Source organism: Gopherus flavomarginatus, chromosome 4, assembly GCF_025201925.1.
Source record: "Gopherus flavomarginatus isolate rGopFla2 chromosome 4, rGopFla2.mat.asm, whole genome shotgun sequence".
Lineage (NCBI taxonomy): Eukaryota > Metazoa > Chordata > Testudines > Testudinidae > Gopherus > Gopherus flavomarginatus.
In genome coordinates, this window is record NC_066620.1 from 171,658,269 (window position 1) to 171,675,255 (window position 16,987).

The 16,987-nt window shown below is 41.8% G+C and overlaps 1 protein-coding gene across 17 annotated transcripts in view; it reads right to left on the reverse strand.

The window, feature by feature from the left end:
* Window positions 1-16,987, reverse strand: part of MLIP (muscular LMNA interacting protein) — a 169,685-nt gene that overhangs the window by 110,063 nt on the left and 42,635 nt on the right. For all 17 annotated transcript variants that reach the window (XR_007774017.1, XR_007774018.1, XR_007774019.1 and 14 more), the window contains one exon: window positions 1,135-1,290. Coding sequence is in view for 13 of the 17 variants with exons in the window: in XM_050950679.1 (XP_050806636.1) it covers window positions 1,135-1,290 (156 nt within the window). In the remaining 4 variants the exon portion in view is untranslated. The remainder of the gene's footprint in view (window positions 1-1,134; window positions 1,291-16,987) is intronic.

The window sequence follows — 16,987 nt, forward strand, 5'->3', positions numbered from 1 at the left end:
TTACATTTAAACCCAACCTCCTCAGACATGCCCATTCTCTGCCCACATTCAACCGTTTTTTTAATGCTGTGCCCTGGGGAGAGGATGTTCAAAGTGCTTGAGCCTTTCATTCAGTTCAGGAACTATTCCTAGTGCTGCGCACTACTTGCCCCCATGTATAGCTTATGTTTACTTAAACTGGAGTGCCACCAAATTGCATTCCCGGCTATGTAGCATACAAGGATTTGAAGGGCCAAAACCAAAAGAAGTCTGGAAATTAATCAGAGGATCATATTTATGCTTTCAAATAACACAAGAATAAATGAAAAGCAAAGGAAATATGTCCCTATGCAGTGTAATGTGAGCCTAGGGAATTCACTAGCATGGGAAATCACTGAGGCAAATGGCTTAGCAGCATTTTTTAAAATTATTTATATATGATCAAGAGGAACATTTATAGTTTTACTAGCTAAATTCAAAAGTTACACAGAATATTGGTCTTCAGGAGTTAAGATGATCACCAGCAGAAGTCAGTAAGACATGTCCTGTATACTGTTCAGCAGTTGCACTTCAAAGACTGTCCCAGTTAGCAAAGAATACCTGCTTCCCGTGGTACTCCCCATTTCAAGTGTAGGGCACTCATCTCAAACTCATAGGAAGTTTCAAAACAGAAGAAACAAATTTTACTGCAGTATTTTTGCAGAATTAGAATAATTATGGGAACTGGCATCTTCATATGAAGCATCCAATGGTGACCATTGCTGAAGTCAGGATTCTGTGACTTACTATTGGTGTATTCCACTATGATAATTCGAATGTACCTATTCATGTCCCCTTTCCACCCTCATCACATCATCATGATATATCATTACATAATTGGCAGAACACATTATGGAGATGGGGAGTGGTTTACTTTAGGTATAAACTCTGTCAAAGGAAAAATACCTTATTAGGCAGACCATCAGTCTGCTCCATTATAGTAACTCCCATGTTTCTATGTATATTGCATGACTGCTTCTCTGATGGTCCTGGAATTTACAATCAAACTCCAACAGGGATAAGGTTAAGGAGGAACAATACCAGTTCAGTGATGGTCAAGAAGACTTCTCCATACCTTTCAAGTAAATGTAAAACTATGTCAATATAAAATCCTACCCTATTGATAATTTCTTGACTGCTTTCATTGTTTGGCTCCTCTGAAGTTCTCACCAGTTCACAGACATCTACAACCTGAAAGTGAGTTGGAAGTTGTCCGATAGATGGAACAAATGTGAAGGTCAAAGGTCTAGTTCCGGATTCTCCAGAGGGGACCTACAAGATACATAACGAATGCAGCTTTTAATCTTAATGGAGATTATTTTTATCAAAGAAGGAAGAGTCTGTTTAATTCTTATGAATGATCCAATATACATCCTCATGCTTTATGCTTATTTCACTGGCTTTACTGATGCATGGGTTTTGTGTCCTAGCAATATAAGTATTTTCTAATTGAATCTGAAAAATTATTTTCATACATGACAAAATTTTGTCCTAGCTCAGACCTAGTGCCACCATATTGAATCAGTACAGTTGCATTGTGGGTATCTCCGCGGTAAGTTTGGCCCACAGTTTGATGTTCCCTAATTCTCCTGCATCAACACTCCACTAGTTTGCATGTGCCACTGTGTAATTCCACTGGATAACTCCATTCCATTCAGCAGATTTACACCAGCCTGAACACAGGCTATGGCCAAAAAGCCTTTTGCTTATGAACAGACCACAAACTGAAACAGTTGTTTTAGAGACAAGACACCTTTAACTGTAGCAAACGACATAGGAATAGAGCTGGCAGCTTAATGGAACCACAATCATTTATCACGGCTTTCTCTTAAAACAATTACGTCCCATTGTTTTTGCCACACCACTAGTATGTGCAAATGCCACACTTCCTAGAGTAAAAGTTGGCATGGAGCCAATGCCAACCATGGATGAGTTTGGAGATGAATTCTGTTTCCAGGAGAGTCCCAGGCAAATAGAGGTTACAGTATACTTCTTCCCTCACCTCCACATCAGGGCCATCCAGTCCCACAGGACTATTTTCTAGGTATATGGGAAGGTGTCAGGGTAAGCCATGGCCCCACCTCCTTATCCTTTCCTGCCCATTTGGGGTACCACACAAAGTCTGAGAAGGAAGAGTGAAGGCTGGGGTCAAGAGGGTGGGGCTGTACAGTTTTCGCCTCAGCGCATAATGGGAATTCCATCTAAAAGACAGCACAAGACTTTCCACTGTCCCCACAATCAGTGAAATCCCTCTTCATGAGAGGTCCTGGGAGGCAAGTGCTGGCAGAAGCCCATATAATGAAGCTGGAATAAAGCTGTCTTGCCAGCAGAGATTGGTGAGAGGAGCTGCAAACAGCCCCTCTACTGTGAAGCCTCAACAGGACCTCATAGCAGATCTGGGGACAACTATGGATCAGATTCCATTGATTCTTCCATGGGTGGGTAAAGGGTGCAAGCCCATCCTCCTGATGGAAGAATATGGAAAGAATTCATAGAATTTATCTCTAAAATCTGACTTCAGAATTGTAGCAGTTAATCTAATTTTCAGACAAAATAATAATACAGATCTAAACTGAATAGAATTATGCTGTAGCATAATAGCAGCAATAGACGAGTTTTTCCCCTGTGGTGTTCTCATTTACAGTGAAACAGAAATTTGAGCAACATGCTACTTGTTATACTCCTTTGTAATTTGCATCTGTAAGCAAGTAGCAATTTTAGGACATAGAGATGAAAAACACTAATATAATTCAAAGCAAGACTAGCCTTGTAGCTGCCAGGATGTTAAAAATGATAAACACAGATTTTCAGCTACAAATTTAAGTTGATGTTGATTTCATTATCAGAAAAGTGCCTCCTATATGACCTACACAAAGCAATCAGATTATTTACACAGCCATGGCCCCCTGGAGTTCGTTTTGCAGTTTACGATAAGAGCCTTATTCTCCAAGACAGTCAAGAACAGTTTTATATTTCATCAGATCTAATGAGCAATGTTTTAAGACCTTCATAAGGTAAAGGCACTGAACACATGGCAGTCACCTCAATGCTTATGAACAATATGACCTCACAAGTCAAACTGGACCCTTTTGTTCACAAATTCATGTGAATGTGCTATACATTCTAGAATTGCTTATTGCTTCCAGATTCAGGTTACAAAGGGATGGGGGAAAGAGAGAGCCTGAGACCCACCATCAGCAAGCAGGGCTGACTGGCAGTGCAAGGAAGAACAAGGTACATGACCTATAGGCTCCTGCAGAGGTGAGTGAATGCTAGATACTTCTTTTCATGGGGAGCTCTGGGTGGTATTTTTCTTCAAGGAGCCACAACACTTCTTGCAGTTTGCCCTGCAACAAGGCAGCTCTGTGTTTCCCTAGTGGGGGGGGGGCCTGTGTTTCAATGTGGACCTTGGTCTTCATGAATCAGAGATGCAATTATCAGCTAGGCAGCTTGACAAATAATTTGCACACAATAGAATACTTAGTTCTTTGCTCCTGCAAACAGGGACACATGCAAACTATCCTGTTGATTTTGGGAGTACTCATGTTGTCAAGAACATACAGCTAAGGGTAGCATAAAATCCCTCCTTTACCTGTAATGGGTTAAGAAGCTCAAATAACCTGGTTGGCACCAGACCAAAAGGACCAATGAGAGGAGAAGATACTTTCAAATCTGTGGGGGAAGGTTTTTGCTTTGTGCTGTGTGTTATTGTTCTCTCTGAGACAAAGAGAGAGACCAAACAAGTAATCCAGCTCCTACTGAAATGATACATCTAATATTACCAAAATAGTAAGTAATAGCAAGGAAATACATTAGATTATCTTTTGTTTTAGCTTGTGAATTTTCCCTAGGTTAAGAGGGAGGTTTACTCCTGTTTTTTTTAAACTTTAAAGTTTTGCCTAGAGGGGAATCCTCTGTGTTTTGAATCTTTTTGTTACCCTGTAAAATTATCTTCCATCCTGATTTTACAGAGGTGATTATTTTATCCTTTTTTAAAATAAACTTCTTTTAAGAACCTGATTGTTTTTCAGTGTCCTAAAGACCCAGGGGGGTTGATCTGTGTTTGCTTTATAACCAATTGGTGAGTATATTATTCTCAAGCCTCCCCAGGAAAGGGAGTGTAGAGGCTTGGGGAGATATTTGGGGGGAGGTAGGGCTCAAATGGCCCTCTCTGAATGTTTTTTTCAAATCACTTGGTGATGACAGTGATATCAAGGGCAAGGAAGGAATTTGTGCCTTGGGGAAGTTTTTAACCTAAGCTGGTAGAAATAAGTTTAGGGGGGTCTTTCATGCAGGTCCTCACCTCTGTACCCCAGCATTCAGAGTGGGGAAAGAACCCTGACACATGTGCATAAAGTTAAGCATGCACATATTTGTTTTCAGGATCCAGTGACTAGAATGCAGTCTGGTCTGTAATCGCCACACCAAAGACAGCTGGTACTTTTCAGAACGAGCACTATCATCCATGCATATTGCATTTCCTTAGCTCTTCTTTGTTCCACAATCTCTGTGAATAACATTTCAAGAAGTGAAAGGATAAATGTGTAAAATGATTTACAGAAACTTACAGAAAGACTTATCACCAGGGACTTTCCTGAGCAAATATTTATGATGGTATTTGCAATCACCTTCGCTCAAGCTGGGGCATCAGTCATATTAGCTAGCTGTTGAGTGAGCTTTGTAAAGCTGACGCCATCCATCACAGTCTTTAGAGCACCTGGATCTTCACTGCAATCTGCTGCAGGCAGCCTTTCAAATCCTCTTTTAAAACACATATGGATTTTGTGTGGATCTCTGATTGTTCTTTACCCTTCCAACTCTAGTTAAGAAGTGAAGGTACTGCAGCACCTAACTTACTACCTGACACTGTTGCTAACGCTTTCCCTTGTTACCTCCCACTTGTAATGCAGTTGTTTGACACTTGATATCGGATATATTGTATGATCAGACATGGAGGTAACATTCATATTTAAAAGGAGCTATTACTTAGTTTTCAGACTAATTATTTTTAAAGGCTCAACAAAGCAGAGAGAAAATACCACATACACAAAGAGCCAGAATTTACAGACATATTTTAGAAAATTAAAAAACATTTTGTACAACTAAGCTCACAATCATTTATGTGCATACTTCCAAAGTGGGAATGCAAGCAAGAAGTCAGAATATAAGGACTAGTGCATTATACTGTGGCATCCTTCTGATATTGAAAATAGCCCAGCTCAGATTCCCTAGGCCTGATCTGCCACTGGTATACCACCGGTATATCTCCATTGTTTTGGTGCAAAACTGTACTAAAACACTGGCAAAGGCCTGTTTAACTTAAATATATGATGGAATTAACCATCACAATTAATAGAAACATAAAATTAAATTTGAAAAATTAAATTTAAGAGGTTTGTGCAAGATGTTTGCATCATCCACCAACTACTCCATGATGTCCATTCACCACAGTTTTCTTCTTTGGAGGATGGCTTTAAATTTATGCTTGTTTGAATTCAACATATTTTAATTTTGTTAAAAATTAGATTGTGTTGACCTCCAATTTAGAATTTTTTCCTATGTTGTATAGCCTAAGGCTGATACAGGAAGTTTCAGGTAGTCACATATTCATAGGACAGTATGCTGTGCCACACTTCCTGTTGATTTACTCAGACTTGCAAACAGACATAAGAACTTGTAGTGAATACAACCATGATCATGCAAATCAGGCTAAATTATACTAGCAACAAAACTACAAGATACATGATAAACAGAGCTGGTCAGAAATCCAATATTATTCATTGGAAAAATCCCCTTTTCTACTGAAAAATGGGTTTTCCATGGGAACTTTCGAAACACAGTGAAAAATGTCGTTTCATTTGTTTTTCAAAACACATTTTAAAATGAATATTTTCATTTCTATTTGAGTTAAAATGTGGCTTCAGTTTAGATTTTGGAAAGTGAAAGATTTCCACTTTCCATTTTTGGTTTCTAGATTTTCAGCAGGTTTCCCCTCCCACTCCTGCTCTCTTTGGTTTTTTACTCACCCTCCACCCCCACCTCACCTCAACCAGAAAAGGAAGAAGGTAAAAAAGCATGGAAATGAAAAGTAACCAGCTTAGTACACTTTTTTTTACTGTTTTTTCAATAAATGTTTTAACAAATTTTTCTGGTTTGTATTTTCCAGCTGAATAAGTCAATCAAAAGTTGTCTTAAAAAAAAGAGTGAAGTGCCAGATAGGAAGGCTTGACAGGAGACAAATGTTAGACACCATAAATCAGGAAAGAACATAATCACCTGCATAACTTTAGACATTTGTGCTTCAGTTTATTTGAAGCTGATGAGACTTAAACAGGTCCCTCAAGATAAGTAAGTGCTTGAGTGTTTTCCTGAATCAAGGTTCATACTTCAAACTGATTCTGGAAAAGGAAAATCTAATGTTGTCTAACTGTATTTTTCTATTTTCATTGTTCATTCAAAATAATGGGGATGATTACAAAAAAAAAGCAATAATGAGAGGAAGTGAGGTGTTGCTTTTCAGAGTAATAGAAAGAAAGAGTAAAAATCAAGAAATAATACAGAAATAAAATAATGGGATGGACAGAATGGTAAGACATGGAAGGAGAGGGAAAAGTGGGTGAAGAAATGTGAGCAGGACATACATAAAATAAGACATATCACTTTTAGGCAAGTGACTTTAATTAACATTTATACTTCCTTACTTTGCTGTACTTTCCTAGCAGACTTTCCAGATCTCTGAAAGTTTGAAGGAAATGGATAGAATGGCTATTGTTGGCATTTGCATAATATTTCTGTTACTAGCTTCTCTGGATTCTATAGGTTACTAATCTGAGAAAATAGGCTAAAATTCACCAGAGTACATACAAAAACCTGCAGCAGCCTGGGGTCTAGACTCCAGAGCCCAAAAATAACCGCAGAATGAATTCAATGGCCCACACATCCAGCTGGCCAAACTCCACTGAAACCCAGGAATTACTGCAGCAAAGAATTTGGCCCACAATGTTTATTCAAGAAAACATTAAATATTCACTTCTTGTATTTATCTGTCCCGCTCTATTCACAATGAAATAATTGCCTAGCTTTAATTGTGCCTTTTTATCTGATTTAGGCCTTTGAAGAATATCAGCATTTAGCATAATCTGAATATTTTTTCCATGTAATATTTCTGCTGGAAGGATCCAGGCTGCAACATAACAGAGTGCTTAGTAGTTATACAATAAATTTATGGTAAATGATTTCCAGGGTTTCCTTTCTTTGCCCATAGTAATGCATAATTAACATGTTCTGTTTCCCATGAGCCTGAGGATAAGAAATGAATCTCTGCATTAATTATCCCTCTCTCCTTTATAATTTCTTCAAATTGCATTGTTGTGAATTAAATTTAATCTCAGTGACTAGTTCCTTTAGATTTCCTTCATGACTGAAGACTGTTAGTATGAAATTGATCACTGTAGCTGAAGTAACAATCTTTTCCAGCTATTTGTTAAAGTAATCAAGTTCAAAATTAGCAGAATGGCAGTTCACTGCCACTGTCAGCAAGTCTAACAATTTTAATAGCAAATATTTCCTTTCTTGGGCTTTAATTTATTTAATTAAAGGAAAGACAGAAATACCTCAATGTCTAATAACAAAGTAACAACTATCAAAGATATGTTATTAGATACACTCATATGTACAGATATGTTATTAGATATATACGTTAAAACCCATAAGAGGAAATGTTAGCAATTAAAATAGTTAGACTTCCTGACACGGTAGCAGTGAACTGCCATTCTGCTATTATTGAAAATTGATTACTTTAGCAAATAGCTGGGAAAGATGGTTACATTAACAACAGTAATGAATTTCATATTAACAATCTTCAGTCATGAAGGAAATCACAGACTAAATTTAATTCACAACAATGCAATCTGAAGAAATTAAGGAGAGAGAGAAAGATAACACAGAGATTAATTTATCATCCTGATGGGGAAAGTAACAAATAACAAATATGGGAGTTACCCAACTGGTGAGTATTTCTGGAGCGCTTCTGTCTTATTACTATTGATTAATGTTGGGGGACAAAAAGAGAGCACTCTTCTGTGCTGGGAATTTGCCATCAAATTTGACAGCACTCTGGGCTGGTTTACTGGTTTGCTGTGTTTGAAACTAGGCTTTGTTGCTAACTGTCAGTGCTAAGTTGCCCTGCAATTAGGTGGGTTAATGCCTGCTTCCTTTCAGGGATCTTTAATATGATCTTTATATCATCAACGGTCTACAACCTATCCTGGAAAATGATCCCTCACTCTCACAGACCTTGGAAGGCAGGCTAGTGCTCACTTACAGACAGCCCCCCAACCTGAGGCAAAAACTCACCAGCAACTACACACCACACCATAGAAACACTAACCCAGGAACCAATCCCTGTAACAAACCCCGTTGCCTACTCTGTCCCCATATCTACTCTAGTGACACCATCAGAGGACCCAACCACGAGACACAACATCAAAGGCTCATTCATCTGCACATCTACTAATGTGATATATGCCATCATGTACCAGCAGTGCCCCTCTGCCATGTAAATTGGCCAAACCAGACAGTCTCTATGTAAAAGGATAAATGGACACAAATCAGACACCAGGAATGGTAACAGAAAAAACCAGTAGGAGAACACTTCAGTCTCCCTGGACATTCTATAGCAGACTTAAAAGTAGCCATCCTTCAACAGAAAAAACTTCAAAAACAGACTTCAAAGAGAAACTGCAGAACTAAAATTCATTGGCAAATTTAACACCATTTATTTGGGCTTGCATAGGGACTGGGAGTGGCTGGCTCACTACTAAAGCAACTTTCCCTCTCTTGATATTGACACTTCCTCATCAGTTATTGGGAGTGGACCACATCCAACCTGATTGAATTGTCCCTGTCAACATTGGTTCTCCACTTCTAAGGTAACTCCCTTCTCTTCATGTGTCAGTATAATAATGCCTGTATCTGTAATTTTCACTCCCTGCAACTGAAGAAGTGGGTTTTTTACCCTCGAAAGCTTATGCCCAAATAAATCTGTTAGCCTTTAAGGTGCCATCGGACTCTTCATTGTTAATATGAGAGAATTTCAGGGCTTTTTGAATAGGGCAATGATTAGAGGCAGCTGAGTGAGACAGGATGAGTCACCGTTCCAGCTGTGGTGAAGGCCAGGTTACAAAAGGCACACAGGCTCTCAGTGGCTGGTAAAATGAAGAGAATTAGCCAGCTGAGTTCACCAGTGAAGGAAAGCAGGGAGTTATTGTATAATGAAATACCTGCAGTGGGAAGAAAATGGTATGCTGTCCACACCACCGTTAGCTCTTCTTCTGCCTGCATCTGTGAGGGGTCCTGACCAGACAGCTATCCTGACCCTGGAAGTTTCTACTCAGACCCTGGTCCTAACTTGCTGGGAATGCAGCCTGCATGTCCCTGCCAATGAAAGTCAGGCACAGGGAACCACCCAGGGGAAAAGGTGTCTATTGGTGGAGTCCCTCAGGACATCTGCATAGCATCCAGTAGCATAAGCACTTCACCAACCAGATGTATATAGAGACATCCAAGATAGAGGATGCTAGCCAGCTACAGATGACTGCAGCAAGACCAGAGGATGAAGGAGAATTGGCTGCTCTGAAAGGAGGAGACTGGCTTCTGGTCCCCTCAAGCAGTAGACAGTGCTCAACCCACTCACCCCGGTCCTCAAGTGACAACCAGATTTCAAAGGCTGAGGAAGAGGAGGCACATCCCCTTAATGTTCCCTCTAATCTTTTACATCCATGTGCAGCATGAATTTTGTTATATGCACCAATATAGAGGTGATGTGTGGTGGGGCTGAGAGGTGCGGAGTGTGGGAGGGGTCTCAAGGCTGCGGTATAGCATTGGGGTCGAGGGGTGAGGGCTCTGGCTGGGGGTGTGGGCTTTGGTGTGGGGCTAGGGATAAGGGAGTTGGGGTGTGGGAGGGGGCTCAGGGTTGGGGCAGAGCCCTGGGATGTGGGGAGTGAGGTCTCCAGCTGGGAGTGAGGGCTCTGGGGTGGGGCTGGGGATGAGGGATTCAAGCTTCAGGAGGGGTCTCCAGGCTGGGGAAGAGGACTGGGGTGCAGGGGGGTGGTGCGGGTTCTGGGGTGGGGCCAGGGATGAAGCAGTTTGGGGTGTAAGCTGCTCTGGGGCTGCGCTGAAGAGAGAGGGCTCCCCCTAGCCTTCCTCACTGCAGCACCCTGAGGCCAGGAGAGATGTGCCTCTCCCCAGCCACAGCAGCTCCAGGGCTGGGACCAGGGCAGAGGCACCTCTCCCCACCTGAGTGGCCCTTGATAGCCTGCTGCATGGTTGCACAGCTTAGTGGAAACTTGGACATCCCTCCAAGGATGAGAGGCTTAGGGCACTACACCGAAGAGGAAGAGACATATGGTGGTGGTGTTCGGGGACCCTCTTCTAAGGGAGAAAAGGCATCCATCTGCTGATCTGACATCTGTTACAGGATGTGATCTGCCTTCCTGAAGCCTGCATCTGTGACATCATGGAAAGGTTGCTGAAGCTTGTCAATCCCTCAGATGACCATCCCATAGTGCTCATCGCTGTGGGCACGAATGATACTGTCAGGTAAGGCCCTGGAAGCAAAGGTGAAGGAGTCAGGGCACAGGTGGTGTTCTCATGCATCCTCCCAGTTGGGGGTAAGGGCTCAGGAACAAGAGATCTTGCTGTTTCAGGAAAGAGGACTGCTGGGAAGAGAGGGGTCCACTTGACATAGAAGGGGAAAAGCATCTTTAGACACTGACACACCAACCTAGTGAAGAGGGCTTTAAACTATGTTCCAAGGGGGCAGGTGACAAAAGATGACAGGAAGGTATAAAAAATATGACCTTTACAGAGGGTTAGATGTTGGGGGAGGGATGGGAAGCAACTAGAGGGAAACCGTTGGGGAATCTGATCATTTTTATGTCTCTACATAAATGCAAGGTGTATGGGGAATAAACAAGAAGTGGCAACGTATATTCAGAGGGCATAGCGCTCGTTACGATAGTATGCAAGTTAAATTATGACAAATAACATTGAGATTTGGTGGTATCATCCTCATGATTAGGATATTGGTATAAAGGAGTATAGCTTGTTCAGAAGGACATGCAGGGAAAAAGGGAGGAGGTGTTTAATGCTTATTTTGCTTCAGTCTTCACTGGAAAGGTTAACTGTGACCAAACACGTAACACAATTAATATTTAGAAAAAGAGGGAAGGAACACAAGCCAGAATAGGGAAAGAACAGGTTAAAGTAAATTTAAATGAGTTAGATGTATTCAAGATGGCACAACCTGATGAAATTCATGCTAGAATATTTAAGAGACTAGCTGAAGCAATCTCAGAACCATTAGCAATTATCTTTAAGAACTCAGAGAAGATGGCTGAGATCTCAGAGGACTGGAGAAGGGCAAACATAACGCCTAGCTTCAAAAACAGAAACAAAGAGGACCAGTCATCCTAACTTCAATACCTAGAAAGCTACTGGAACAGATTAGTAAACAATCAGTTTGTAAGTACCTAGCGGATAATAAGGTAATAAGTAATAGCCAATGTAGATTTGTCAAGAACAAATCATGCCAAATCAACCTAATTCCTTCCTCTGACAGGACTACTGGCCTAGAGTATAGGGGGGAAGCAGTAGTTATTTTAGTCCAAGGCATACCTCAGAATCAGTCTTGTACCTTTTGTAGACAAAATACTAAGCCTACCTATTATTACAGATGCAAATACTTATGTCTCATCTTCCAGATAATTAGCTTTTACTGGATACAGTGAGAGAGAAGAAAACTACAGCAATATTAAGAACATAAGAATGGCAGTATTGGGTTGGAAAGTGGCCAATGCCAGGTGCCCCAGAGGGATTGAACCTAACAGGTAATGATCGAGTGTCTCTCTCCTGCCATCCATCTCCATCCTCTGGCAAACAGAGGCTAGGAACACCATTCCTTACCCATTCTGACTAATAGCCATTAATGGGTATCTATTAATCACCTTGGCAAAAATAGTAGGCCAAGCAGGGCTCAAATCAGTTACACCAAAGCAAACACAAACATCAGGCAGTGATGTCATATTAGAAGGCAAAAACTTCAAGAAAGCAGAACAGTTGGTTTAACTGGGCAGCACCATACTAGCCAATAGAGACCTCAGGAAAGGAGTGACATCAAGGATAGGAAATGTATCCACAACATTCACTAAATTCAGCAATGTATGGAAATCAAAGATATACTCAGTACCAAAACAAAACTGAGATTTTGCAACTCAAACGTAATCTCAGTGCTAACATACAGCTGTGAGAGCTGGAAACCTATTTAAATGTTAGATAGAAACTAGATGCCTTTGTAAATAAGTGCCTACAAAAGATTCTGAGCATTGAATGGAGACACTATTGCCAATGAAGAGATTCAAGAAATTACAGACCGGCAGCTCATCTCCACAAGAATAGAAGGAAGTGTTGGACAGGTTTGGGGCGTTTACTCCAGATTCCAACATACAGACTCACTCATGAAGCTGTCAAATGGAAATCAACTCTGTGAGGAAACAAGAGTGCTGGAGAGAAACCTTAGGAAGAACCCTTAGCAGGCAGGGCAGAACAGTCAATCTCAACAACACAGAGCAGAAAAAAGCAGCAGCCAATGACAGGGAGGGATGGAAAACATTCCTTTTGGCTCTGTGCACCAGCTTTGGTGCCAGATGGATGTATTTAATAAGAGGGATATAATAAAACTTACCTAAGTACAAAAGTGTTGTGAAAATTTATGTCTCTAAAGAACTAGAAAATAGTTGGATAAAAGGTGTTCTAGAATCTGTTATTTGACATGCAGATGAAATAGTTCCTTTCAACAATAAAATATTTAAATTAATTTTGCTAGTGCAATTCATACAACTGTAGCTGTTGTTTCAGACTTGTCGACATGGGTTGAAGCAAGCAATGCACTCAAAGGGTAAAGATAGTTTTATGGCTAAAGCACAGGATACATAAAAAAACAAATAGGACTCTTTTCCTGTCTCTGCTGAAGCCTTGCTGTGTGACCTTGGGCAAGTCACTTACTTCTGTGATTCACTTTCCTTCTTGTAAAATGGGGATAAAGAGTGGGATTGTGATGTTTAACTCAATATTCATCAGGCACTGAGATCCTTCACTATAAGATGCTCTATAAATGTGAAGTATTATTTTTGCACCCATCAGATCAGCCTTTCTCAAACTGGGAGTCCCAGCCCAAAAGGATGTCAGAAGACTATTGTAGGGGAGTCACGAGAGTAGTGGCTGCTGGCCAGGTGCCCAGCTCTGAAGGCAGCATCACCACTAGTAGCAGAACAGAAATAAGTGTATCATGATATGGGAGAGTTGTCACTATTTGGGAGGCAGGGGTCATCACAGCCTGAAATACTTTCCAAAGAGTTCCCAGCAAAAAAAGTTTGAAAGCCTATGCACTAGATAATCCAAAGCCTCTTGTTTCAGTTGCAGTGTGGAGACATATATATATAATATTGTATTGTGCTGCAAGCAGGAACCCCAAGGGTTTTGAACTGGCCATTCTGCTAACAGTGCTGTAGCAAAAACAACGAGGAGTAAGGTGCCACCGGACTCATTGTTCTTCTGGATAGACTAACACGGCTACCTCTCTGATACTTAGTGCTATAGCAGTAAGAGTTTCAAAATTAACTTCAACTGGAAGTTTGTCTGTGAGAAAACTGCATTACACTCCTACAATGTAGTGCTGTAGTTCCACCTGTCCTCTCTCAGGGTAAGTCACAGAATGTTCTAGGAGTGCTCCCTCATGATTTTCCATCACATGATTTTTCTTATTTTCCTAATCTAAAAGCTACACCTACTATCTCTTAAAGAAACATAATTATCAAGTCAAGCATAGAGAACAGAAATAAATCTCTGCTTATATCTGTCATGGTTGAGAGATCAGTCCTCCGGGATGATGTTAATGAGGAACTTTAATTTAATTTTATGTCAGCATGCATCAGTCATTTGCACTTTAGCTTCTAAACATGTGTAGATGGTTGGGTGCCAGAGGGAGTTCACCATAATTGCTTCTCCTCTCAGTGAAGTCAGTACCAGATCTGCATGCACCTTAGCACTGATCTCCCAACATGGCCTGCTGTGATATTCTCACTGCCAGTCATTTCACAATGGTTAATGTGCCACAGCTTCCATACACATTCAACTCCCATCAGAACTAAAATCATAATGTTTCCTGTGCTTCAATACAAGGGCCCCTGAAGGATCAGCATTGGAGATACCAGCATGATACTCCCAGTAGGGAGGAGCACTTCTTCTGAGGGAGGTTACACGGTTTGAAACCCAGCTGAGGCACATTTTTGAATTTATTTTTCAGGGATTACTTTTCTATTGATTATTGGTGATATTATTAAAAATGCAATGGTAATTTTTTAAAAAGGGGGAAAGGACCCCATTTTTTAAGTAGCCAGCTCCAACTGGAACCAACTCCCCACTCTGTGTGTGAAGCCCAACACTGGCTTTGGCAAGTGCACATGTGCATGTGTGGAGAAGAGGGGGTCAGGTCACTGTAACAACAATGCTAGGCACTAACCACACCAGGCATTCACAACAGTGGTCTCATTTAACATCTTTTCAGGTTTTCATTTGACAGGAAATACTATGTGAACTGTTACATTTATAAGTTAAAAGTAATCTCAGTAGACGTGTGAGGCACAGGAAACTCTAGCTAACTAGCGCCATCCTTTATTTGGGATTTGAACATTTGCTATAAGTATTGGGCCAAAATCATCCCTCAGCCCCAGGAAGTGCAGAGTGTATTCTTCCTCCACCTGTGGAGACATCTTCAGCAGAAGAGGAGTCATTCCTGGGGGAGAGCAGACAGCAATTTCTCTGCACTAGGAATTTCACTGGGGGAGGTTTAAATAACATCTGGGGCTGTGGCAGAACAGCACCTAGTTAGTGCACCTCCCAGTTCCCAACTCCCTCCTAGTCCTGTCCAGCTCTGCTCACTCTGTGGGTTGACCAACTTGGAGTGGGGCCATGGGTGCTTTGCATTACTCTATCTCGCGCCTTTTGGACTTTCCACCACTCAGGCCCCACAATCTAGAGTCTGCTAATGAAACCAAGGCAATAAATTCTGTCAAAATGATTGCCATTATCCAAAGGGGGTAGAAATACTAGTCTGAGGGCAAGACTACACCACAGCTCTACATCGGCACAGCTGCACTGCTGTAGCGCATCTGGTGAAGCCACGCTATGACAATGAGAGAGCGCTCTTCCATTGGCATAGTTATTCCATCTCAGCTAGAAGCATAAGCTATGTCGGCAGGATAGTGTCTCCCACCTACGTAGCGCCAGTGCGGACAGCACAGATCTTGTGTTGCTTGGGTGAGAGGGCTTTTTCACACCTCTGAGTGAGGTAAGTTAGATTGACTTAACCGGTAGTGTTGACCTGCCCTGAGTAGACAATATTTTTTCCTCTGCTTATATTTGAGTGAACTTGTTGCTGAAAGTGAAGCACTAATAGTATTGTTGAAAGTATGACACAGGGTGGGCAGGTACTGCAAACTCTCTAAAATATAACTCTATCCAAGACATCTTAGTAGTGACTTAAAAAGTCCTGAATGTCCAGGCCTCAGCCTCTTGTCAGCATGAAGTTAATGATCATGTTGAATTGCACCAACAAAGGAAGGGTAGGATTGTCAGGACTTCGGGCCTGCAGATGGATCTGGGACCAGTTAGCTGACCTGCAATGGAACATCCTGATCAGTCTGGGAGGTGTCACTAGGCCTGTGCTTAAGCCCAGTGGCTGCTCAATACTTATGCCTGCAGCTGTGATTGCTTCTGTGCCTGCCTTGTTCCAGCCTTGCTTCAGCTATATTCCTGTCCTGCCCCAGTCTTCCTGTTCTGGCGAGTCTTGCTCCAATCCTTGGCTTGACTCCTGCTTCAACCATTAGGCCATGACTGCCCATGCCTGATTCCTGAGAAGGATGACATCACAGATCGCCTTGTCCTGTAAATCTTACTCAGGCAAAATTCCCATCAAAACAAAGGCAGCTTTGCCCCTCGTTAAGAACTGCTGACTTAGGCCCCAAATTAATTCTCACCTGTACTGTTTTGCAGAAGTTAAAAGGCAAAGTCCATCCTTGTACATAAAAGAGAAAGGGTACAATCACACTCAAGTTGGTTTTAACTGTCTCTATTGTCAGGGCCGCCCAGAGGATTCAGGGGCCCTGGGGTCTTTGGCAGCAGGGGGCCCCCAGTTCGACGGTAATTCGGCTCCAGAGGATCCTTCTGCTCCGGGACTCACAGCCGAAGTGCCCCGAAGAACCATGGCGGGGGGCCCCCACTGCCGAATTGCCGCCGAAGACCCGGCACTTTGGCAGCAGGTTCTGGGGCAGAAAGACCCTCTGCCATGGGTCTTCAGGGCACTTCGGCAGTGGGTCCCAGAGCAGAAGGATCCCTCACCACCAAATTGTCGCCGAAGACCCAGAGCAGAAGCTCTGGGGGTCTGGGCCCCGCAAGAGTTTTCCGGAGCCCCTGGAGCCAGTGAAGGACCCCACTCCAGGGGCCCCGAAAAACTCTCTTGGGAGGCGGCCCTTTATATCATAGGCACTACTTTTATTTGTCCCCCCACCTGCATCTCTGCTCTCATTTTAGTCTTACTGTTTCCTCTTCCCTATGAACATCCCTAATTCTGTTGACCCACTGCTCCCACTTGCTTTTTTTTAAATTTACTTTCACTACAGCTGATATAATAAGGTAAATTTACTTATTTATGTGCAATTTTTCATATTTTGGTTAAAAAGTTTTCAAAAACAAAAAATGGTTTGAGGATTTGGGGGCTTTGATGAAAACTTGAAAAATGTGGACAAGTTTCTGTTTCCTCAAAAAGTAAGTTTTTGCCCCCCAAAAAACAGATAAAAATATTCAGCGTTCTGCCCCTCCTATACTTCAGACTTTCTCCCTGTCCTCATCATCA